Source organism: Macrotis lagotis, chromosome 1, assembly GCF_037893015.1.
Source record: "Macrotis lagotis isolate mMagLag1 chromosome 1, bilby.v1.9.chrom.fasta, whole genome shotgun sequence".
Classification (NCBI taxonomy): Eukaryota; Metazoa; Chordata; class Mammalia; order Peramelemorphia; family Peramelidae; genus Macrotis; species Macrotis lagotis.
The window spans coordinates 767,111,695-767,138,055 of record NC_133658.1 but is presented as its reverse complement, the minus strand read 5'-3'; the positions used below and the strand labels follow the sequence as shown (position 1 = coordinate 767,138,055).

At 34.6% G+C, this 26,361-nt stretch overlaps 2 protein-coding genes across 20 annotated transcripts in view; one reads left to right on the top strand and one right to left on the bottom strand.

Moving 5' to 3' along the window:
* The window catches only part of MTMR2 (myotubularin related protein 2), a 98,048-nt gene extending 92,428 nt beyond the window's left edge, over positions 1-5,620 (top strand). For all 3 annotated transcript variants that reach the window (XM_074216502.1, XM_074216501.1, XM_074216503.1), the window contains exon 15: positions 1,259-5,620. In XM_074216502.1, the coding sequence (XP_074072603.1) occupies positions 1,259-1,420 (162 nt within the window). In that variant the 3' untranslated portion in view covers positions 1,421-5,620. The remainder of the gene's footprint in view (positions 1-1,258) is intronic.
* CEP57 (centrosomal protein 57) overlaps positions 1-26,361 on the bottom strand; it is a 118,082-nt gene that overhangs the window by 46,498 nt on the left and 45,223 nt on the right. For 8 of the 17 annotated variants that reach the window (XM_074216513.1, XM_074216512.1, XM_074216504.1 and 5 more), the window contains 6 exons: positions 23,426-23,533; positions 17,607-17,726; positions 10,315-10,392; positions 8,386-8,624; positions 6,820-6,964; positions 5,177-5,387 (listed from right to left, as the gene is read on the bottom strand). In XM_074216513.1, coding sequence (XP_074072614.1) covers positions 5,177-5,387; positions 6,820-6,964; positions 8,386-8,624; positions 10,315-10,392; positions 17,607-17,726; positions 23,426-23,533 — 901 coding nt within the window. Of the gene's footprint in view, positions 1-2,783; positions 5,388-6,819; positions 6,965-8,385; positions 8,625-10,314; positions 10,393-17,606; positions 17,727-23,425; positions 23,534-26,361 lie in introns of all 17 variants that reach the window. The other 9 variants (XM_074216515.1, XM_074216517.1, XM_074216516.1 and 6 more) reach the window with 7 other exon arrangements.

Here is a 26,361-nt window from a genome sequence, read left to right as displayed (position 1 = left end):
TCTTCATAAAATATGCCCTGGGATTTTTCATTTAAGGACGTTTGATGAGTCCCTCTCTTACCTTTAAAAACAAATGAGCAAAAGTATCTTGGGCTTATGAATATAGAATTGAAACAAATGCTTTTTAAAATGTTACATAAAATTGCTTTATCTAAAATTTCATGAAATCCTTTAATATTTTTGAAGAGTATATAATTTTTGAAGAGTAGATAATTTTTATAAATTATAATTATTCAAAAATAAAACTAAAACCCAGAAGCATGGAATTTTAGCCGATCTTAGAGTCTTGGTTTTTAAGTTAATTATAATTTTGTAAGTAGCTATACTTAGTTATGCACTATGGGAAAATAACAGTAATTTCCTGTTAGCAGTGGAACATTGATAATTTCATCAGTCCTCAAGGCTCCAATCAGTCTGTCTAGACAGATGATCTTCAAATACACACACACACACACACACACACACACACACACCCACCCACTCATCTGTTATCTTTCTTCTGATCAAGTATTGTGCCTGTCCCAAACTCAACATGTCTAAAATGGAACTTCTTTATTCATTTTTAACTTCCTTATTTCTGGCATTGCCACTCTGTACAACACTACTTTCAGCCACCTAGATTTTAAACCGTAGCCATTTTCTGTTGTTCAAGCTTGGCAGCTCACATATTCAACCAGTTGCCATGGCTTGTATATTCCCCCTCTATATTTCATATTCATTTCTATCTTTACTTTCATGACTACCACTTTTGCATCATTATTTACCTGCACTGTTGCAAAAACCTGGCTCCCTGTATACAATCTCCTTTCCAGTTGCTCCTATGTCTTTTGTCATCATGCTACTCAAGCTTCAGTGGCTTAATTGACTTGAATAAAATATTTACCCTCTTTTGGGGGAATATTGGGGGAGACAACACCAGCATTTTAAAATCCTTCAGTCTAGTTCTGTCCTGCTTTCCTATTACTCTTCGTCATGTTTTATTCCGCCTGTGCCTTTATATAGATTGCCCTTCCCCACCCCAGGAATGCTTTTCTCAGTCCTTTGCCACTTAGAATACTGGCTTCAAGGCTCATCTTAAACCTGACTTCCCCAAGTTTTATATCAGCTCATCTATGGTGCATGCTGTTTCTTCCAATTAGGTTTAATCAAGTAATAACCATGTTTGCCACTGTAGGCCATAGTGGCAGTATTGAAATGGGTGGTCCATTCATATAGCTGAATTCACAAAGCAACTTTTTTGTGCTCTCTTTCTTCATAGGAGCCTATCCATAATCGATATAAAGAACTTCTTGCTAAACGAACAGAGCTTCAGAAGAAGGTGGAGGAACTACAGAGAGAAATCTCTAGCCGCTCAGCTTCATCCTCAGAAAGGGCCAGTTCTCCTGCACAATGTGCCACTCCAGTCCAAACTGTCGTATAAAAAAGACTTTTCTTTTTGGCAAGGAGGAATTTTTATCACTGATTCCCCTTATCACGGCAGCTTTTCTGATAGACTTGTCTTCTGAATTTAGGACCCATATGAGAGAGCTCTCAGCCACTTTATTTATTATGTCTCTCTCTCTAGGGTGAATTAGTACTTTAGTACTTAAAGTATCGTATTTAAAAATAACTCCCCTATGCAATTACCTGATTATGTTCTGTTAACACTAATCCCACCATGACACCTACAGACTATTAGAATGCTCATCTCTGGATCCAGAATGGGAACTTTTAATAGGAAAATACAGCTTCAGGAATTCATCATTATCCAGTGGAAACAGAATAAAGGTTGTCTGGGGCAAAAATAGCCTTCCACAGAGAATAATCAATTCATAAGAGTATCAAGTGAACCCTGGAACTTGAATGACATCACAGAGTGGTGAATGGCATCACAAATATTTAAGTGATGGGCCACAGAATTACTTTTCTCTTTTTTTATAATGTGAAAGACCAAGTTTTGAGGCTGTTGTTGGGGTGGTGACAGTCATAGATTATTAAACTAATATCACTGTGTAAGATTTATTACGATTCTTATGGAAGAAAATATGGTGGACTCTGAAGTTCAGTTAATTGAAAGCTCTTCAAGTTTTACTTTACCCACATCTCCCACCAGTTTTATTAATCATTAAGCTGGATTTTGAAAACTTTGGTTCCGATGCTAACTTTTTTTCAGAGGCAATATCAAGGTAACTGGTAGGTATAAAGTGACAGTATGAAATTCTTGATTTACAGCCCCCCAGGATTTTATGTACAAATAGTTTGAGATCAGTGATATACTCAAAAGTTTATACCAAGTACTTTTACTACTTTTCCCCATAATGAATCCAATAATTCTGTTGAATGATTAAACCTACCAACCAAAGAAACTATTATTGCATGTAAAAACATGTATTCATTACATTCTCATTGTAAGTAGAGGTAACCTTCGTTGGCTCTAAATACTTGACTCCCTCGATGTCTACTAAGAGCCATGTGTAATGTAATGTACTGTAACAATAACAAGCTTGTTGCCCCCTTGGATCTTTAATTAAAACAAACACAATTCAATTCAATTTTAAACTTTGTGGCAAGTTGTCTGTCTTACAAATGTGCTTATCATTATTTACATATTTGTAAAAAAGAGGAAGAGCTACAACCACCCCACCCTATGAAACTCATTGTTCTATAATATATATGTGTGTGCACATGTGTACAAAGATTTCTGTAGGGCACCAAACCCCCTTCATTTTCTTTTTAGCTATTTGTAGCAATAATTAATAGCTGACATTTATATAGTGTTTTGGCAAGATTTTAAAAACACTTACTTGATCCTTAAAACTCAGTGGGATAGGTGGTCTGACATAGTGAACCTCTGAATCTTGGTTTCTTAATCTGCTAAGTATAAAAAAAGAAACTGCCTCAGGCACTGAAATGAACCTCTAATAATTGCTAACTTTTTAGTCATTTTTTAAATCTCTTTCCCTCTCTAAATCTAGTCCTATATAAAATATGGTGGTTTTTTGTTAAGAGTCAACAAACATTTAAAACATTCTTTTATGTGGGCAGCCACCTAATAAAAACAGGCAAAAGTGGAAATCACCCTGGCAATTCCAATACAAGTACTGTCATTACAGTTACAGTCACATTGGCTATAAGGAACTTTAAGATCATTTGTTATTTTTTTTATGGACCACAACACCACATTTTCATATGAAAATTTGTCACTTCAATTTCCCCAACACTTCTTGTGAACAAAGTGAAAATTATGATCCATATTTGTCAAATGAGAAACTGAGTTTATGATCTGTTCCAACTTTCAGCACAGATAGATCTCTTATCACCCAGGTTAACATTAGCATCCTAGACCCATTAACCAATTATGGAGGAAAAAAATACATTTTCCTTATTTCCCTTCGATCAACAGTTACATTTGAATAGCACTTTATGTTCTCCTAACAATCCTGTGAAGTACCTGTATTAAATATCTTTATTTTATGGATAAAGAAATTGAGTGCAGATAAGTTAAGTGACCTACTCAGTTACACTGCCAACAAATGTTAAGAGGGGGAATTTGAATAAAAAGTCCTTATTCCAACATCCTTCACACTTCTTTTACTAAATTCCATGCTTCAGTTGTTTCCTCACTGGATCCTGCAGCCTCTAAATCTGATTTCTAGAAAAGTATTAATTTTTAACAAAAGTTATTAGCAACAAAACAACTATGGACTTGCTATGAGGATAGTAACCTAATGAAATTGTGGAGTGCCCCCCGATTACTTCAAGTATAGTTTCCCTGGTGCTCGTATATATACATAGTGATTCAGAATGCTAGCCAATATCTCAACGATTGAGATGCTTACTTAGATTTAATTTTAAGTACTTATAACCTTATTATGCTTAGATAATCCCATTTTCAATGTTTTCTTATCAGATTATCAAAAGTCTATGAGTAACTTATGTTGCTCCTGCTAATCATAACTGAAATTTTGTTTTCTTTTTTGTTAACTAAACAAACAATGCCATCTATAATAAAAATCTGCTACTTTAAGGAAAATTTCAGCATTTCCTTAAAACAAAGCTGGCTTTATTGACTTTAATGGCACATTTATAAAAAGTTAACATGTTTTTTGTATATTCCAAAATAGGAAGAATTTTTTTACATCATCAACATAATAAATAACAGATGCTGTGTACAGTTTATTTTGTATATGTACAGAACGCTAATAAAGTTAATTTATCCAGGGTGTTCAGTAACTATTTCAAGATTAAAAAACACTCTGCCAGGATTGAATGGCATGATTATGAAGAGGCAATATTTAAAAACAGTAAATGTATATGCTTTTATAACAAACATCCTCTACCCCCCAGGCTGTTTTGTTTTATTCCTAAATCGTATTATCTATTTTCTCATCAAAGTTTGTTCACATTGGAAAATACTCAGGTAAATTTAAAAAAAATTTTTCTATAACCTCATATAAGTAACTACCATAAATGATTATTTGGGTTTTCTGAAATGAAAAACAGAAGAATAATTTTATTTTTTTATGAAACAACACTAATTTTACTAAAAATTGACTAGAAACTTAAAATATATTTTTGTTTAAAAAAACAATTTTTTTGTGCTTTTTTTTACTAATTAGCTATTGAGACAACACACCAATGGGAGAAAAATGATTTTTACTCATTCATGGGCAAAGTTCTACTCTACAATATGAATTACCAGAAGAAAATATTCAAGATTTAAAATTCAGAAAGCCTCCATCAGTAGAAATGGGGGAAATAGAGGTGATGAAAATGCCTTGGGGTGAGGTTTATGAGACTTTTCAAGCAGATAGTGCTGATAACTCTCCACATACAGGTTTTTAATAATTTAAACTTAATTTTAATTCGGGCATAGTAGACATTATTTAAAAAAAAATCTACAAATAAAAACCTAGGCGTTTGTTTACAAAAGTGCATTCATTGCACAAGTACAGCAAGATTTGCTAAAGGGAATTCAGTAAAATGTGGCTTCTTATGTAGTAAAACTTCAACCTTTACTACAGCGGTTTAGTACAGGGCGTCTGAATGTTGATGCTTGTAGTTCTCAGCACAGCTAGTAGCCAGTCCCTCCAAAAGTATATGAACATACTGTGTTTTAATATGATCTGTCAACATGTGACGAAATATAAATTAGATGAATAAAATGTCTGACCTAGTACCAATCAATATTCCCAACCTAGGTTGTCTTTTTGAATTGAAGTCTGTATGGTTTGCATGTCCTTCAATAATCGTAGATTCTGACGACTTTTTTCTCCAGGTTTCCGTTTGATAGAAACAGAGTCCTTCTTTGGGGAGCTCCCAGTGACTCCAGGACTGAGCTTGCTGCTGTTTTCGGGGCCCTCCCAACACGTCTTGCTGCCCTTTAGCTCCTTCATCTGTCTTTCCAGCTGAAAAGCATCCAAAAGGGAAAAAATAAATGTTAGTGGAAGCAATGTCCTTTACTAGAAAGGGCCCTTACTCCAAAATGATATTATGAAACAATCCTGTGTCACTGATAACACATTGGACCATAAGTGCAAAAGGGTCCTCCAGAGTATTTGTTCCATTCTTATTTGCCACTACAAGTAAATGTGGAAGAATACTATTCCAAAAATTCTGTTGACTATTTATGTTCTTTTTATTAGAAGAAAATAAAGTATAATTTCATTACTTAAAACATGTTCAGTTTTCATAAGAATCACCTTAACCATTTCCTTATTGGAAATTCCTTAGATAAATATTTAAATATATAATTTAAAAAAATACCCCATTCTTTAGGCTGCACATTCTCCATATAATTGTAATACAATAAAGCTAAGATGGTTCAGTGTCTACTTAATTTTACATACCTCAAGTAGTTAACAGGAAGGGTTCAAAGAATGAAATTCCAGCCCACCCTTCACATTATATTCCTGGAAGCTAACATAAAGTGCCCTGCATTGTCATGGTATCTCTCCTACTGATGATGAAGGGGCATACTTTTCTAATTAGCATTATCAATTCAAAGTCTCCTGGAAGAAATAAAGCCCATACCCAACAATTAAGGTTCTTTATTTGGGATGCAAATTTGCCCTTTATGTGAGGAATTCAAGTTTCAGGTGCTGAGATTAATTATCTGGTACCTAAAGGTTCCTCAATGAATGAACAAACCTTAGATAGGGTTTTATCTACAGACAGTAGTAGTGGAGTATTCTAGAAGCCAAACTTTTGGCTAATGACCACACTACTATTTATTTTGGAGGTAGACAAAAGTAATTAATAATCTTATGGAGATTTCCATTTGTTTTTTTCCAAATCTAGTGTTCTAAGAGTTCAAAGAAAAAGATGTCTTAAAATAGTTACAACCCTACATTAAAATGTATGAGTGTACAAAATACAAACCTGCTTCCATTAACACTTGTTACAGAACAAGAAAGTAAATGAAAGCAGGTAGAAGTTAACACTGGCAAGGAACTTAAAGGATGACATGGAAGGTGGTGATGTAGGAATAAAGTAATACAATACAGTCCTGTCAATCCTTTTTAAGACCTGCAAACAAGATAAAAGAGTCAGATTATCAAGGCAGCTGCTTGTCATCCTCTAACTCCCGTGTACTAAAGATTTTTCCCTAGTCTGATTTGTTTACTCCTTTGGAAACAGCAAGTAACTTTTCTAATGGAAGCACAGCAGATATTTAATAAAGTGACTTTCTGACAAAGACATCATATCGATCAACAATGGAAAAAAATTTTTTGTATAATATATATATATATATATATATATATATATAATAGTATACAAATAATACATTAAAAATAGGCATTTTTTAAAAGAAAGCTGAGTACGGATAAAATGACTTACCCGAGCCTGATGTTTTCGAACTTTAGTTATCTGATTAGCCTTAGCTTCCATCCTTTCTACTAATTCCTCAAGTTCCAGCTCAAGATCCTCTTTCAGTTCCTTAGTTGGTGTTTCCTGGATAAGTTTGGCTAGTTGCTGGTGATCGCTTTAAATGAAAAATATGAGTTGATAAAATTCTCTTTATTTTTATATATAAAATAATCACAATATATTATCATTTACTTATGGTATCCTGTTGTGTTGACTGTTAGACTATCAGAACACAAGAAAAAAGTTTTTTTAACTTGTAAAAAGATGCTAGATCATTATATAAAGGAGAATAAATGTATAAATTCTAGTATCTATTTGATGAAATACTAAGATTTCTAAACAAAATCATTAACTTGGAAGCAACAAAAATGTAACTTTTAATAAGCCTGAGAACATTAACTCCTTGGGGAAAAACTTCCCCTATGAACAAGAATTATTGAGAAAACTGAAAACAATAAATCAGAAATTAAATTTGGACCAGTATCTTATACGAAGTAGCAAAAGAGACTCAAAAATGAAGGTATGATTTGAAGGTTCTTGAGAGGAACTATTTCATTTTTAAAAATATATAGCCAAAGCATCTAACGTAGTGCCTGGTTCAGTGAAGGTGTTTAATAACTACAATTGCTGACACCATAAGACAGATATAGAAAAGACAAACTGGATAAACTGAAAAGCTTTCAAGGGAATAAAATCAATGCACCTATGAAAAGGGAAGGCTTTGGAATGAGAAAAAAGTTTGCATCCTGTATCTCTGATAAGAGTAGGGAATAAATATTTACAAATCATCTACTATGTATTAGGTAATGTGCTAAGTATTTCATACTATCATTTGATCCTCACAACAATGAGAAGATGAAAACAGTGTTGGCAGAGTTATAAGCAAGATAAGGCAAACTAACATGCTGTTTCTAGAGCAATTAGTTGAACTATTCTGGAAGCAATTTGGACTTAAATGCTCACAGCCTTTGACTCAGATAAAATACTTAAGTGTGTAACTCTACTCAGGTTAATTCAAAATTCATACAAAAATATATAGCAGCAAAAAAATGGAAATAAAGTAGATGCCAAATAGCTAAAAGAAATTTGATGTATACAAATGTAATAGATTTCTGAACTGCAAGGGAACCCATGTGAACTGATACAAAATAATGTAAGCAGAACTGGGAAATTAATGACTTCAGTAATATAAATGTAAAGGATGAAAACAAAGGAAAAGAGTGATTTTTATGAAATAAGAACGAACTTGAAACCTTGTAATGCTCTCCCTTTTCTGAGTCAGAGTACCAGATGCATAAAACCTCTGCAAATATCATCAAGAGCAGGCTGAAAATTATTTGCAGAATTGCTGCCCCTCCAAAACACCCTTTCTTCTCTTTCATTCTTGTAATGGGGGATGTCTTTGTGGATAAGGAAATGAGGAGAAACATACAGAGTATTCCAAGCCATTAAAACCTTTAAAATGCACAAAGACTTTTGGGACATTTTATATTTAGAAATGTAAAAACAAAATATATCAAAATAAAAGCCACTTACAAACTCATTTGTCCAAATTCATCCTGTAAGGTCTGTAAGACTTCAATTAGCTCTTCATAACAGGTGGAAGAAGAAGATGATGCTGATATCTTCCTGCCTTTACCATTTTGAGGAGACCCCTGCTTTGCCAGGGGAACACTGTTGACTACACGATCATTGCATAAAGCTTTATTATGTTGCTTCATTAAATGTAAAACATGTTGTACATTGGCTACCACTGCATGGCTGGGGGTAGTAGACTTAAAGGAAGAAAACAGAAAAAATATTACTTTTTATGAACATATATTACAAATTTAAAGACACAAATTGATCCTAATTTTATTTCCCCCTTTAAAACATTATACTTGATCAGGGTCACATGAATGAAGATAAACAGATCTGTATTCTTCCCTACACTAGGATCATTTTAATGATCAAATAAAAAATGATCAGCTAGCTATTTAGCTATTTGGCATGGAGTAATGAGAAGCAAGGAGGAAGAAAAAAGTACCTTATACATTATCTATATGATCCTGGACAATTCACTTCACTATTTGGCCTCAGTTTTCTCATTAGCAAAATGAAAATAGCAGCAGCTCCTTTTTCACAGAATTGTGAGGATCAAATAAGATAATACATAGAACACATTTTGCATACTTTAAAGTTCTTGAGTATTAACTATCATGCAATAATGGACTTGCCTCAACACAAGTTCCTTTTCCTGTATGAACTTTTACTGGATGATGTCATATTACCAAAAACCAGTAACACACACAAGATTCTATGTTTCAAAGAGGCAGATGAGTATCTACAGAAGTCCCCTATATAACTCAAAAGACAACAAGACCCTAATAAATAGGAAAGTGTCAGGAGCAGAAGATATGAATAGGATCAGCTAGTTAGAGCAGGAAATAACTATTGAGAAGCTCTTTTTGTGCAGATAAGGAAACTGAGGCCTAGAGAAGCTAAATGACTTGCTTAGGGTCACCTACAGGAAGGTCTATCTATTACACTGATTCTAGAGAAGAGGTTCTTAATTTTTTTATTTTGCATCATTCTATGACAGTATGATAAAACTTATGGACTCTTTCAAACTAAGGTTTGTAAGTGCATAAAGTGAAATACATGGAACTGCAAAGGAAACCAGTTATATTGAAATAGTTATCAAAAGTTGCTTTATAAAAAAAGAAAAGCAAAAAAATTCCCAAAACACAGACCCCAAGTTAAGAAATGATGCTCTGAGTCTAGAATCAAAGGACTCAGAAATTGGTTAGTTTGACTACAGAAAAGGAACAGAATTAGAAGAAAAGATAAAGCAGAAAAGATAGACATAGCCAATCTAAAATATGGTCTGAAAATAATTTGTGAGCACAATGGGCTACTGGTCAAATTCACAGATCCCAGATTAAGAACCTTGATCTAGTCCAGTCCCCTTCATTTTACAGATTAGGAAAATGAAGCTCAATATCAAAAAGCAAACAAGTTGCAGTGCCTGAACCTGAAAGCCAAACTCCAGTTCTAAATCTATGTGTTGATCTTCATATTCAGACCTGCTGTCTTCCCTTCCCATGAGTTCTTTTTTGGTTTTGGTGAGGCAATGGGGATAAGTTACTTGCCCAAGTCATACAGTTAGTAGGTGTCAAGTGTCTGAGGCTAGATTTGAACTCAGGTCTTTCTGACTTCAGGACTGGTACTCTATCCACCTAGCTGTCCCATCCTTCTCTGGGTTCTTTTCTTAACAATTTCCTTCTCTTGTTCTACAATACTGTCTAGATCTCTCCTACATAAGGGCTTCTTTTACATCCTAGATGAACTGTTTTCAGAATATTGGTACATAATTGAAAAAATTCTTAGAATGATACTTTGGTAAATTCTGAATTCTAATGTGATTTTAGCTTCAAAAAGTAGATTTCAATAAAAGAACATAAATTCCCTTTTTATCCAACTCACCTTTCCAGCTACAAATGGCATATCACCCAAGCACAATCTATAATGTGGCTGTACATGAAAATGGTGTCTAGGAGATTTCTAGGTTTAAAGAAAAAAGGGCAATGAATCAATATCCATTTATCAGTAATTTAAAGTTGTCTATATTATATATGATTAACTTGAGTAATTAGTCAACAAGTACTATATCTTAACTGTGTTAAATTACAAAGAAAAAAAGACTGGTATGTAGTCTCTAGGTTTCCAGTTTAGTTGGCAGACACACACACACACACACACACACACACACACACACACACACACACACAAGATTTACAAAGTAACATTTAATTTAATGCTAATTTGAGTAAAAAAATTGCTGAAGAAAAATAAAGGAGTGAATTTCAAAAACCTAAAAAACCTAGATGATAGTTATAGCCAATGGTTAATAATTCATACAGGGCAGCTAGGTGGTGCAGTGGATAGAACTGATCTTGGAGTCAAGAGGAGAGAAGTTCAAATTTGGCCCCAATACTTACTAGCTATGTGATCTTGGGCAAGTCACTTAACCCTGATTGCCCCTTATCCAGGGTCATCTCCAGATTCATATTTGGCCACTGGACCCAGATGACTCTGGAGAAGAAAGTGAGACTGGTGACCTAGCACTTACTTATCATGACATTACCTCCCTGATTTCATGGTCTTCTTCAAGAATGAAGGACAAACAACAATAATATAATAATAATTCATATTGTTATTTTAATTATAAGAAAAGCTTTCTAAGAGAAACTTAGTGATATAATATTGGTCTTAGACTCAGATCTCCCTTCAGTTTGTGTTATGCTAAACAAGTCACTGATGGAAGCTCCTGGCAATACTGAAGATAACAATCTTAAGATTTTAAGCTTTAGAGAAGGACACAGATCTGCAACAGTAGCAGCACTTTCTGAGTTCTCTATACTGATGATATCAGATGCTTAGTTTAAAATGAAATAAAAGCTCCACACCACCCCATTGCCTTTCAAAAAACAAGCAAGCAAACAAAAAACATTTATCAAGGAAAAGGGAGACTGTGGGTACAAAATATTGCAATTGTTGGCAGAACATGGTCAATATGTTGGTTTTTGAGAAACTTTCTTATTTTCTTTTATCTTTACAAAATGTATATAATTTTAAAAATGAAATAAAATCCATCAATTAAACCTTTTTTTTGAAAGAAAAAAGTCACAATATTTGCTCAGAAACTTAAGCTACTTGTCTTTTTAAAAGACTACACACATATTTAGTTTGTTTGGGAAATCCTAAAGAATCAGCAAAGATAACTAAGTTGAGACAATAGCTTCACTAATGTTGCAGCCTACAGAATGAATCCTCAAAAATCAATAGCATTTCTATACAATTATGGCAAAATCTAAATAGCAATAATAGAAGGAGAAATTCAATTGCAAATAACTACAAAATGACTAAAATATTTAGAGAGAGATCAATCTATCAAAGGACACAAAATACTTATCCAGATTCAATTTAAAGTCCTTTCAAGTTGTGTCATACTCTTCATGACCCCAAATGGGGTTTTCTTGGCAGAGATACTGAAGCAGTTTGCCATTTCCTTCTTCAGCTCATTTTAGAGATGAGAAACTTTGAGGCAGAGTTAAATGACTTGCCCAGGGTCACACAGCTAGTGTTTGAGGTCAGATTTGAACTCAGAAAGATAAATAAATCTCCCTGACTTCAAGCTTGGCATTCTATCCACTACAGTACCATTGTATAGCCTGATTCAATTTAGGAGCTATCCTTTAAAGATAGAAAGAACAACTTAAACAATAGTATATTTAGTTTCATGGCTGGGCTGTGCAAATAAACTAAAATAAAAATGATACTTATCAAAGTTAATTTATGGTTTTAATGCAATACCAATGAAATTAGGAAAGGGATATTCAATATTTTTCATAAATTAAAAACACTAGATCTAGAATATCAAGAAAAATGATGGTCCCAATTGGGGAATGGCTTAGCAAACTGTGGTATATGTATGTCATGGAATACTATTGTTCTATTAGTAAACAGGAGGGACGGGATTTCAGGGAAGCCTGGAGGTATTTGCACGAACTGATGCTGAGTGAGATGAGCAGAACCAGAAAAACACTATACACCCTAACAGCAACATGGGGGTGATGTTCAACCTTGAAGGACTTGCTCATTCCATCAGTGCAACAATCGGGAGCAATTTTGGGTTGTCTGCAAAGGAGAGTGCCATCTGTGTCCAGTTAAGGAGCTGTGGAGTTTGAACAAAGTTCAAGGACTATTCCCTTTAATTTAGAAAAAAACAGATATCTTATTGTCTGATCTTGTTACCACTTAGAATTCTTGTCTCTTCTCTAAGGATATGATTTCTCTCTCATCACACCTAATTTGGATCAAGGTACAACATGGAAACAAAGTAAAGATTGACAGATTGCTTTCCATGGGGGGTGGGGGGAGGGAATTAAGATGGGGGGAAAATTGTAAAACTCAGATAATATCTTTAATAAAAATTAATAAAAAAAGAAAAATGATGAAAACATGTTCAGGTATCAATACTATAAAATAGCAGTCACAAAACAAGTCCTAATAATGATTATAAAAAAGAGTTAACTCAAAAAGAAAAAACCTCAGTTTACATCAATACTCTACACCACATTCCACTAAATTGAATATTTATGACCTTAATTTTAAAGATCCTACTATTGAAGAAATCAGAAAAGATCACATACCTTTCTTTAAAAATTTTTTTAAATGATATTGTATTCAATCAGCAAAAACCCTCCTTCTCACTCTCCCTCATTCTATCCCTAAATCCTATTTGAGAACAAAGGAAAACCATTACAAACATGTATAGTCAATCAAAATAAATTTCCAAATTGGTCACAATCCCCAATTTTTTTCCTAAATCAGGGCTGTCCAACTTTAAAAAGTTTTTTTTTATTGGAAAATAGACAATATATTTTGATTTGTCATTTTATTGAGAGCTCTGCAGTAGCTCAGCTTCTAATGCATTTAGTAAAGCCACAAGGGGCTGCATAAAATCTCATTGCCACAAATCCCATTTTGGACAGCCCTGGTCTGAATTACACACACTGAATCTTTCATCTTTCTAAAAGGCAGTTTCAACCATAGCTCTCTGGAATCATGGTTGGTTACTGTGCTAATGAGAGTTCCGAATTCTGAACAGGGCTGTTTGCCTTTACTATTGAAATTGTTCTATCCACTTTACTCTGTATCATTTCTCTCTGAAACAGTCTACTATATTATTATTTTTTTGTTTGTTTTTGCAAGGCAATGGGGTTTAAGAGACTTACCCAAGGGTCACACACTTAGGTAATTCTGACTATCCACTTGTCACCTAGTTGCCTCGCCATTATTTCTTTCAGCATAATAATAATCCATCACATTAGGATACCACAACATGTTAAGCCTTACTCAATTTGTGGATATTCTTTCAAATTATCATTCTCTGACACCACACAAATATTTATTTTAAAAAAATCTTTAAGTTTAATCCTCTCTCAATCTATTCTCATACTAATTCCCCCTATTTCCCCATTGAATAAAATGTATTTTTTGTTCTCAACTATGTGTGTGTTCTTTCTTCCTCTGACCAGTTTGAAAAGTGAAGTTTAATTGTTGTTGAGTTGCTCACCCCATTTCCCCACACCAAAACCCCTTACTATTTGTTTAGATGTATACTTTCCCTCACCTGAATAGGTGAGATAATTTTCTCAAACCATCTTTTCCTTTCCCCCCTAGTGTATTCTTCTTCTTCCCTCAAAAACTAATAGAGCTACTCTGAGGTGTCTGATTTGACTCTATGAAGCTTGAGGATAACAGGGTTCAGAGGAATCACATTTATCATCTCCCCACAGTAGAATGTAAGAAGTTTTTCCTTGTTTATCCATTTATGATTATTCATTTGTGTGTACTTTTTTACGTATTTTAATTCTTGTGTTTGAACTTCAAAGTTTCTACACAACTCTGGGTTTTTCATCAAGAATGCTTTGAGGTAACACTTTAGTAACACTAGCAAGCACAGGAATAATTGGAGCTTCCTTAAATGCTAAATAATATTTATCTAAATCAACCAGCAAGCATTATCTACATAATGGAGATAAGGTAGAAGCCTTCCCAGTAAGATCAGTGTGAAGCAAGGATTCCCAGTATCACTACTACTACTATTCAATACTGTAGTAGAAATGCTTGTTAAGGCAATGAGAAGAAAAAACTGAATTAGAATAAGCAATGAGAAAACAAAACTGCCACTCTTTGCAGATGATAGACGGTATATTTAAGAGTCCTAGAGAATCAATTAAAAATACTTTAAACTAACTTTAGCAAAATTGCAAGATAATAAACATGTAAGTCATTAGCATTTCTATATATTACTAATGAAGTCTATCAAGAAGAGATAGAAAGAGAAATTTCATTAAATCACTTCAAACAATTATAAAATACTAAGAAGTCTACCTATTAAGATAATCCTAAGAATGATATGAACACAATCACAAAATACTTTTCACACAAAAAGAGCAAAGCAATGGGAGAAACATTCATTGCTCAGGAGTAGGCTCAGGCAATACGATAAAAATGATCATTCTATCTAAATTTATGTACTAGTTCGGTGCCACACCAATCATACCAAAAATTATTTTATAGAGGTAGGGGAAAAAATAATAAAATTCATCTGGAAGAACAAAGGTGGTCAAGAATATCAAGGTAAATCAATTAAAAATATGAAAGAAGAATTTAGGGGGACAGAATCAAGATGGCAGCATGAAGACAGGAATTTCTATAAGGTCTCTTCCAAAATATTTCAAAAACCTTAATATTACTCAATCCAAATTTTAGAAAGGCAGAAACCACAGAAAGACCCAGGGAATCAATTCTCCAGCCCAAGGTAACAGGGAAGACCTGGAGTCTTCCAGAAACATTCTACAAGGTGCCTGGGTCTGTGAGGATGCCTGGGGCTTATGGCAGCAGAAGCAGTTTCCAGACCTCCCAACACAGGGATCACCAAGCACATCAAGTTCAGCAGGAAACCTCTGCCAGAGTGATTGTGGACCCCATGCCAGTGTGGCCCTCAATGCAGCCACAGCTGTCAATGAAGCCCAGATCCCAGGAAACATAAGCAGGCCCACAGAGTCACCCAGCAACTGCTCCCAGAGCACTCTGCCCACAGAAGTTAAGGGGATTGGGGGAGATTGTCCAAGTCTCTCCACTACCCCTGAGAAAGGACTCTGTTGCTTTGTCCATATTCAGACCATAATGGCGGTCTGGGGCACCCCACTGCCATAAGCAAAACAGAGACTCTCCTCACAGCTCCAGGACAGAGGGCAGTGCTTGTGGTCAACCAATGATCAGCGCACAGGCAGGAGAGCAGTCAGACCCACTTATAAGACATTAAAGGAAGTGAGACCCTTGTGGGGATATTCCAATAACACTCAAAAACTCAGGAAGCATGCCAAAACCAGGGCACAGGTTGGGGAAATAAGTAAACAGAAAAAAAAGTATCTTACCATAGATAATTACTTTGGTCCCAGGGAGGATCAAAACATACTCAGAAGATGACAAAGTCAAAGCTTCTGCATCCAAAGCCTCCAAGAAAAATAGAAATTGATCTCAGGCTATGGCAGAGCTCAAAAGGATTTTGAAAAGCAAGTAAGGGAGATAAGAGGAAAAATTGGGAAGACAAATGAGAATGATGCAGGTAAATCATGGGAACCAAGTCAGCAGCTTGGTGAAGGAGATACCAAAAAACCACCAAAGAAAATAACGTTAAAAACCAGTTTAGGTCAAATGGAAAAAAGTAATCCAAAAGGTCAATGAGGAAAAGTATGCCTTACAAAAACAGAACTGGATAGATGGAAAAGGAAATAAGGAAAGAAGAAAACAACTTCCAATGTAGAATGTAGCTAAGGGAAACTGATAACAACTTTATGAGGAATCAAGAAACAAAACAAAACCAAAAGAATGAAAAATTAGAAGAAAATATGATATATCTCATTGGAAAAACAACTGACTTGGAAAACAGATCCAGAACAGACAATTTAAAAATGCTTGGGCTACAAGATGGAAAAGGAGATAAGAAAGCTCTCTGAAGAAAACAAATCTTTCAAATGTAGAATGGAGTTAAAGGAAGCTGATGACTTTGTGAGGAATCAAGACACAAAACAATATCAAAAGAATGAAAAACTAGAAGAAAACGTGAAATATCTTATTGAAAAAACAACAGATCTGGAAAACAGAACCAGAAGAGGTAATTTAAAAATTATTAGGCTACCTGAAAGTCATGACAAGGAAAGGAGTCTTGACTTCATTTTTAAAAATTTCTACAGAAAAATTGCCCTGAAATCCTAGAAGCAGAGGGTAAAATGGAAATTGAGGGAAGCCACTGATCTCCTCCTGAAAGAAATTCCCCCAAAATAACTCCCAGGAATATTAGAGCCAAATTTCAGAACTCCCAAGTCGAAGAGAAAATTTTACAAGCAGCTAGAAAGAAATAAGTCAAATATTGTGGTGCTGCAGTCAGGATTACACAGGACTTAGCAGTATTCACATTAAGGGCTTGTAATATTCCAGAAGGCAAAAGATCCTTAATTAAAACCGAGAATCAACTACCCAGAAAAACTGAACATCCTCTTCCAGGACAAAAGATGTATATTCAATGAATCAGGGGACTTTCAAACTTTACTGTTGAAACAACCAGAGCTAAACAGCAATTTAATCTTCAAGGACAGGATTCAGGTGAAACATAAAGGGGGTAGACAAGAAGGGTATATTATGAGGGATTTAATGATGTTGAACTGCATTAATTCCTTCATGGGAAGATGATACTGATAACTCATATGAACCATCTCAATTAATGGAGCAGTTAGGAGGAGTATATTTAGACAAGGCACAGGAGAGAGCTGAATATGAAGGTATAATATAAAGATGGAGCCACTGGGTAAAAAAAGGAATGAACTGGGGAAAAGGGAAAGGAGAGGGAGAATGGGCTAAGATATTTCACATGAAAGAGTCAAAACTTTTGCAATAGAGTGGAAGGGGGTTAGGTGAGGAGAAATAAGTGAGCCTTCATTCTCATCAAAAATTGCTCAGAGGAACAAACACACTTAATAGGGTATAGAAATCTATCTTACACTAGAGGAAAAAAAGAAGAAAAAGGGGATAGGAGAAAGGGGACAGGAGTGGGGGTCTAGGTAATAGACAAGAGGGAAGATCATGGGAGAGGATATTCAGATACACTTTTTTGTTTTTTTTGCAAGGTGGAAGGGTTAGCTGACCTGCCCAGGTCCACACAGCTCCATGGTTGTTGGGTGTCTGGGGCAGGATTTGGACTTGAATCCTCCTGGCTCCAAGGCCAGTGCTCTGTCTGCTCTGCCACTCAGTTGCCCCACAACACACTTTTAAGAAGGGATGAAGTGAAAAGAGAGAGAAAATAGAATAAATGGGAGTGCAAAGGAATGGAGGAAAATAAATTAGCAAAAGCAACTGTAAGAAAAAAAATATTAAAGTAACTTCTCTAATGGACTTATGATAAAGAATTGCGATCCATTCCAGAGACAGGGCTGATGGTATTTGAACACAGACAAGTACAATTTTCTTTTTCTCTCACTTTATTTTTTGTGAGTTTTTTCTATTTGTGTGTGTGTGTAAAATGTTTACTTTTACAATAGGACTATTTTAGTAATGTGTAAATAAATAAAGAAAAATTTTTTAAATAGTAAAATTAAAAAAAACCCAAGGCCACCCTGAAGGTCTGAGTGCCCCTTTCAGAGTCATTACCTCTTAAGACTCATTCTAGTTCATTTAGCCCTGAAGCTGTTTTTCTAATCCTTTTAAGTGTCTGATAATCTGGGGCTTCCAGAGGGGAGAAATCAATGGCTTTCATCAGTGACTAATTCAATTATGGAATCAATAGTCCAGAGCCAAAGTCCCAAAGCTCTATAAGGCAAAGAGGATGATGGAGGAGGTCTTATTTCAGTCTAACTTCAGTCTAAGAAGCCATTCCCAGTAATCCTTTTTTATTTAGTTCTTCTTTAGTCATGTCCAACTCTTTATGATCCTATTTGGGGTCTTCTTGGCAAAGATACTGGAGTGATTTGTCATTTCCTTTTCCAGCTCATTTCATAGATAATAAACAAGTTAAGTGAGAAATGCCCAGGGTCAGTGTCTAAGGCTAGACTTGGTGCTCTCTCCACTGCATCACCTAGCTGCCCTGAAATTAATAAGACTCAGGTTCAAATCTTTCCTTAGACACCGACTAGCTATCTTAACCTTGTTTGGCCTCAAGTTTCCTAATCTGTAAAATGCATACACGTCTCAAGGTTATTATGGGCATCTAATAAGATAATAATGACAAACTTTAAAGTACTATTCAAATGATAGCTGTCATTATTATTGTCCAAGGTTACATGACCAAAACAAGTGTCTTTTTTTAATAAAAAATAAAATAAAACAAACAAATAAAAAACAAAAACAAACATAAATAAATAAAAGAAGAGTCAAACTACCAGATTTTAAACTATATTACAAAGAAGTAATCAAGAAAATAACTTGGCACTGCACTAAGAAACACAGTGGTGGGCCAGTCGAATAGATTAAGTACCCAATGATGTTTGTTCTTCTTGCCTGAAGAGGACCAAAATGCACAACTATTTTGGGGTCAAGATATAATGTATCAATTGTGGTGAATCAGACCATTATAAGCTTGGAAGGCTTAAGTACAGGATGGGCAAAAATATTCTGTATGACTCTTTTGTACAAAATACATAGTAGTAAATGACTATAGCAATCTAATATTTGATAAACTCAAGGAACCAAGTTTTTGGAACAAGATCCCACTAGTTGCCAAAAACTTTCTGGAAAAATTAAGAGAGCAGTTTTGGCAAAAATGAGGTATAAATGGTATAGAACAACCTCTCACACTGTATACCAAGATAAGTTAAAATGGGCACCTGAAAGCATAAAAGGTGGTAACATAAGCAAATTAGGGGGGAAAATGGGAAATTTTACCTGTCAAATCTATGGATAAAGGAAGAATTTAAGACTAAATAAGAAATAGAGACAACAACAGGAACTGGTCTCATCAGTACTCAAAGCAATAATCTAAGATTATAAGCTTCAGAGAAGAACACAGATTTTTAGCAGTAGCACAAGACAGAATCAAAGCAAGTAAAATGGATAATTTTCCTATTACATTAAAGTAAGAAAACAATGTAGTCAAAAATTAGAAAGAAAGCAGGAAACTGGGAAAAATGCACAGCAAATTTCTATGATAAAGGTCTCATTTATCAAATGGGCAGGGAACTGAGTGAAATTTACACAAATGAGTTGCTGTCCAATTGATAGTCAAAGGATATGAACAGGAAATTTTCAGAAGAAATTAAAACTATTAATAATCACCTGAAAAAATACTGTAAATCACTACAATTTAGAAAATTGCAAATTAAAACAACTCCAAGGTACCACTAAGACTTAACAGATTGTTTTTGACGTGACAGAGAAGGAAAATGACAAATATTGGAGGGAATGTAGAACCATTCTGTAGAAAAATTTGGAATGGTGCATAAAGGGCTATAAAACTGTGCCTAATCTTCAACACAGTACTAGGTTTATATGCCACAGAGATCAAAGGAAAAAAAAAATTGAAGGGCTACCCAATTAGAGAATGGCTGAACAAGTTTTGGTATATGATCACAATGGAATACTACAGTGTTTTGAAACACGATAAGCAGGATGGTATCAGAAAAATCTAGAAAGACTTAAATGATTTCACAGGTGTAATTGATATCATATTTTTAACCTTTTCAATGGATGGGGGGAAAGGTAGGAGAAAATTCAAAACTGAAATTAAAATTAAATGTTAAAAGTAAATGAATAGTTGGCAGAACAGTTAGAGCACTGGCACTGTAGTCAGGAGGACCTAAGTTTAAATCTGGCTTGGACACTTGCTAGTCCTGTGACCCTGGGCAAGTCACTTGACCCTGATGGCCTCCAATAGATAAATAAGAAATCAACAATAATTTCTTAAAAAAAGAATGTTTGGCAGGTTTCCACTTCATTAAAGATCTATTTTTTCTCCCTCTCACAATATATTTAGTTTTGCTGGTTAAGTTATTCTTTGCTGTAAACTTGCATTCTTTTTCTTCTAGAATATTTTATTCCAAGTTTTTTGCTCCTTTATGGTGTGATTATTGAGTCATTGAGATTCTAACTGTGACTCCATGTGACTCCTAATTCTTTCTGGCTGCTTGTAGTATCTTTTCTTTGACTTAGAAACTCTGAATTTGGTTATGATATTCCTAGGAATTTTCATTCTGAGGTTTCTTTCAGAAAATAACTTGTGGATCCTTTTTCTGTCTACTTTGCACTCTGCTTTAAGAGTTGGATAGTTTTAAAATTTTGTGAAATATTATGTCTAAGTTCATTTTATGGTCATGGTGTTCTGGGAATCTAATGAATACTTTCCCCCTCTTTATTCTGTTTCCCAGATTAGTTTGTATTTTTTTTGCTTTTTGGGGGGATTTTTTCTGGTTATGAAATAGCTTATATTTAGTTTTTTCATTCTTTTTGAACTTTGTTTTATTATTTCTAGTTGCTTCATGGAGTCCCTGCCTTTATTTGTTCCACTTTAATTTTCAGGGAGTTTGTTGCTTGGCCAAGGTTTCTTGGACCAAGATGTTAATTCTCTTTCTAATTCTTCCATGGTTTTAATTTTCCCCCCCAATTTTTTCCCTAAGTACTTTTATTCCATTTATAAAATTTTTTTTTTTAAATCTTGCTTCAGTTCTTCTAGGACTTCTTGTTGAGTTTTGAGCTCAAGTTGTGTTTTTCTAAGGTTTTGTTTGTAAATGTTTTGGAGTAATTCTTTTTGGGTTTAACGTGAGCATTCCTGTGGACATCAGTTAATTATGAGGGATTCTTTATGTTTATTCATTATTTTAGTCTACTTCATGACCCAGACTTGATGTTGGAGCTGGGCTATGTCACATTTCTAGAGGAAAGGTCTGGATTGGTTCTGTTGCTATTTTTTCGGAAGTATTAGTTTTTCTGTCATTTCAGGACTGAAGGATGGGCAAAAGTCTGATTGCTGTATCCCTGGTCTGAACCCTGCAAGTTCTTGACCTAAATTAGGGGTCTGAGCAAGAGTATTCTGATGCTGGATTCAGTCCTTTCAACCAGCTGGAAAGTTCTGCTGTTGAGAGTAATGGTATTATAGGCTCCCCTTTGGTCTTTAATTCCTGCCCAGTTCATTCCTGTATGGCTGGGATAGATGCAGGAATTGAGATCTTGATTCTAGGGTCTGAGGTCTGATGCCTGTCCCTGAACTTCAATCCCTTCTTGGTATAGCAGTTAGGGACTCTCTATCCAAAAGTCTTCTCACTCTGCTCTAGATCTGCTTGGGTACAAAACTGCTAGCTGGCACCTGACACTTTCAAGGTACCCATTATGGACTTGGGAAGTCTTGTCCTGGTGTAGAACCTCTCCCTGGACAATAGAATGTCCTATTTGTAGTGTGCTCCTAGCTCTATCAATTCTTAAGATTATAAAACCTTTGTGTCTCTTCTCCCTAAGCTAAGCTGGGCTGGAGAAATGACTCACTATGACTTTTTTTTTTAATTTTCTCAATAGGATATGATCTGATACATTTTCTAGAAGAGTTTTGAGGAGAGTTTGACTTTGGCCACAAATTATCCATCTTGATTCTGAGGAAAAATCTCACAACTTTTGTTACATGAAGCTGAAAAGGTTATGCCAATAAAATTAATGTTGCCTATGAAAATAAGTTGCATCAAATTTCAAAAGGTCAGTAGTCAAGATATCACACACACACACACACACACACACACACACACACACCCCCCCCAATATATATGTGATCAAAGGATAAGAACAAAGTTCTCTAAAGAATTGTAAACCACATGAGAAAATGCTCCAAATCACTAATCATTAGTAAAATGCAAATGAAAACAACCCTTAAGTTTCTCCTCACATGCTAAAAAAAGCAAAGATGACAAAAATGGAAATAATCAATGTTGGGGGGAGATGAAGAAAGACAGGGAAATTAGTGCATTATTGGTGGAGCTGTCTGGATCATTCTGGAAAGTAATTAGGAATTATTCAAATACAGTGTGACTAAGAAACCATCCCCTTTCATCCAATGAAAATATTCCTAGGGTTACACTTGGAGGCTGTTGATAAGAAATCTGTAAATATACAAAAATCTCAATAGAATTTTTTTGTGATAACAAAGAACTTATAACAAAAGTGAATACCCATAAATTGGGTAATAACTAAATAAGTTGTGGTATTTGAATATAACAGGATATTACTGTGCTAAAAGAATAATAAATGTGATAAATATAGAGAAACCTGGAAAGATCTACCTGAAAAATGTAATGAAAAAAGCATGGCTATAACAATGTAAGCAATGACTGCAGGAAAACAAATGTAAAGAACTATACCCCAATTTGGGCTCGGGTGCTCCTGGCTCCAGAGCCAGTGCTCCATCATCTGTGCCACCTGGCTGCCACCACCATCAACACCATCATCATCATCATTTAAATTTTTTTCTCTTTACTTTATTGCTCATGTGGGTCTATACTTTTTTGGGGGGAGGGGGTATTATGTTCACTCTTAAACAAGAATATTTTAGTAATATATAAAAAAATTTGTACAAAAATAAGAATAAAATCATCATCATCACCCCCCCCCAAATCAAGTCATGGGGTTTGTTTTTGGTTTGTTTTTAATTTTATTTATTTAAGGAAATGGAGTTAAATGACTTGCCCAAGGTCACACAGCTAGGTACATGGTTTTAAAATGATCACAAACAAACATGGCTCAGAGAAAGCAATATGAAAAGAAATTCTCAATTCCTTTTACAGAGATAGGAAGTCCCCAAATGATGTATAGCATATATATTTTCTTATTTTTATTTCTTCCTTTGCTTTATCTTTTTAAAAAAATACAATTTGCTTAATGGGATAGCTCTGAGGGGAGTTAGAAAACTGGGAGGGTAATTGTGGTAATATAAAAAAGAGACATGAATAAAAACATGTTTTAAAAAATAAGGCCTAGTAAGACTCCCCTCAATTACCTTGTCTGGCTGTTTTGTTTTCTTTTTCTTTATTCTTCTTGCACTGGTAGAGTACGAAGGGATCTTTTCCTCAAATAACTGTCTATTTGTTTCTATTCCAGTCTGCAACTGGGAAATATAAAGAGGCTAGTTAATTTACTAAAAAACAAAGTAGAACTATCATACAAATCTATAAATAGCTAACCAAAAACTAGAAGTTATTGACAATATCTGACAATGAAAAAGAATCATTGGAAACAACTACTAAAAATCAAAGCCACAATTGTGATTACATTATTATAAACCTACCTACACCACAGTTATACATGTTCAGCATCTTATTCCTAATAATCATTACTGTTTTATTTTCTATTTTTTCTTATTATTTTGGTCAAGAATACTTCATCTGTTATTTTTAACTGCAGTTTATTTATCAAACTTCATTTTAAAATTCCATATAATTATAAAGACCATTAATTATATGCATAGAAAACAGACAGCAGGAAAGAGGACAATGGGGGTTATGTGATCTAGTTTAGAAATTTTCAAATAGGGCTTCCCCAAGGTAACCTTTCATTTAAGCCACTGATTATATCAGGACTATAATCTACTTAATTAGGACATTGATAAAATCATTATTCAATTATATCTGGAAGATTATGTTGGCAGGGGAAATCAAAAGATCACTTGGTGACTTATCAAAGTTAGGACTCCTTAGTTCAAAAACATGAGCATATATTAAGGTGAGGAGAAAAACAGGTTCTAATTTCTGCAGGATTAAAGATAAGAGAACAGGGCATTATACATGAACAGAGCTGGGATTAGGATTGGAATCAGGAAAGCCTTGTTCAAATTCTGTAAGGCAAGTAACTTAATCTTCCAGTGTTTAAGGCAACTAACTCCCTTAAGACAATCTATGTTGTCAGTGAAGGATATTTCCCTTTGCAATGAAATAAAAGTCAAAAATAATTAAACTAAATTTTAAGAAAAAATCATTCCATTCACTAAAAGGCAAATATACTAGCAGGGTGCACAATTTAGAAGAATATTTTAAAGTTTATCATAGAGGATGGAGTTTTCATTTCATGTGTTAAATATTGGCTAAATTCCTCCTACTACTACTATGTATGCAAGATGTTGGGATTACATAGGTAAAAATAAAACAATGGGGCAAGGGAGTGGGGAGGGAGAAAGCTAAAGATTTCAGGACAAATAAAATGATTCAAGAGAAAAAGAAAAAAAAAATCTAAACTAGTCCAAACTAGGGATATTAAAAAATAGGATGGAAGGTAAAAGAATGATAGTGAGAAAGTCTAAGAGAGTTCTGCTGAGAGTAGGCACTTAAATGTTTGTCTTTTTTAAATAAAATGAAGAACGGTCTCTGATTAACTAGAGCTTATGAATGCAGAGTTCTTCCCACTGAGAAGGAGCGTCAGGAAGCAGTGTCTCTTTCCTCATAGAAGGGATCCAACCCTGAGATCGAGAACATTCACACTGATTCAAGGAAGAACAGAGACCCTTCCTGGTGGCAGGTCAAAGATACTGAGGAAACCAAATGTTGACTTAACATGAACAATCATGATCATGAAATATGTTCACTTCCTCATCTCATAAAACTAGAAAAATCTGAGGAATACTATATTTTTTTAAACCTGCAGAAACTGTTAATACTGCCACAAGGAATTTGTAAAGACTTAATTAAAGACTGAAGCTCAAGACCAGAAACTGAAGGATTTAAGTGCACAGCAGGTTATTTTATTCATTCATGCTTATTTAAAGAAGGTATTTCAGAACAGAAAGTAGGGATTTAGGAAATGAACAACTGATTAAAAATCGATATTGGAAGAAAATAATTAAAATTTTGAAACATGGTTTAAAATATAAGAGACATTACCAGCCAGAAGAGGTATATAGCTGACAAGGTGAGGATAACATGTCTGAAGGCTAGTAGGAGTAAGAGGACTTGGCTTTACAATTAAAATAGTTGACTGATGCTTGGGATAATTAACAACAAAAAAGAGTGTGTGACTAAGCTATTCTGGGGACTAAGAAAAGCACAAAGAGAGGACAGAACTACAGTACATGAGAAAATTAAACTGTATCCTTTTTTTTTGGCTTCCATTTTTACTACCAAGAAGGATCTTTAAACTTGCAAGAACAGAATAGAAAAAAGTGAGAGTAAGAGTTCTGGCATCTAAAATTCCCTGGAGTTAAAAACTCCAGGTCTAGGTGTACTGTATCTAAGGATAATGAAAGAACTTGTAGGTAACTGTATGGAAAAATTGCAAAGAAATGAGGAAGTCCTTAAGAACAAATGTGGCAGTTTTCAAAGTAAAAAAGAAAGAATGGTGAAAGGACTCAAAATCATCTGAAATTAGTTAAATTCAAGTAGGTACTTAATCTGCAGGAGAAAAGACTTAAGAACATGAAAGCTTTCTTTAAGTACTTGAAGGACAGTAATGTAGAAGAGGGATTTATCTTGTTTTGTTTGGCTCTAGAAAACCAAGAACACTAGAAGTTACAGAGATACTTAACTTCCATGTTCATGAAACCTGAAATTCCATTATCTAATCATAATGTGTTTCAATCCCACCTCTTCCTCTTCCTTTTTGTCTTATCATTAAGTTCTTAGTTCTCAGAATACCCTCTAAACCATCTGCCTCAATTCTTTCCAAGGCCATCACCACTACATTGACTAGACATTTTTTCCTTCTTCATTGGGATTCCCCTGGTGAATCAGTTCAACTGTACACTGTCTTCTCTTGAGTTTTGTCCCTTTGTTGAAGTGCTTGTCCTGCCCAAGGTGCTATCTTGGATCACTTCCACAATCCATCTGCCTTTGCCCCCACTTTAATATTAAAGAAAATCACACAACTATGCTGCCTGGGTCCACTACAAAATTATGTTACATAATTTCAACTGGGCCCTCAATCAGGCAAAGCTTTTATTTTTTTTTA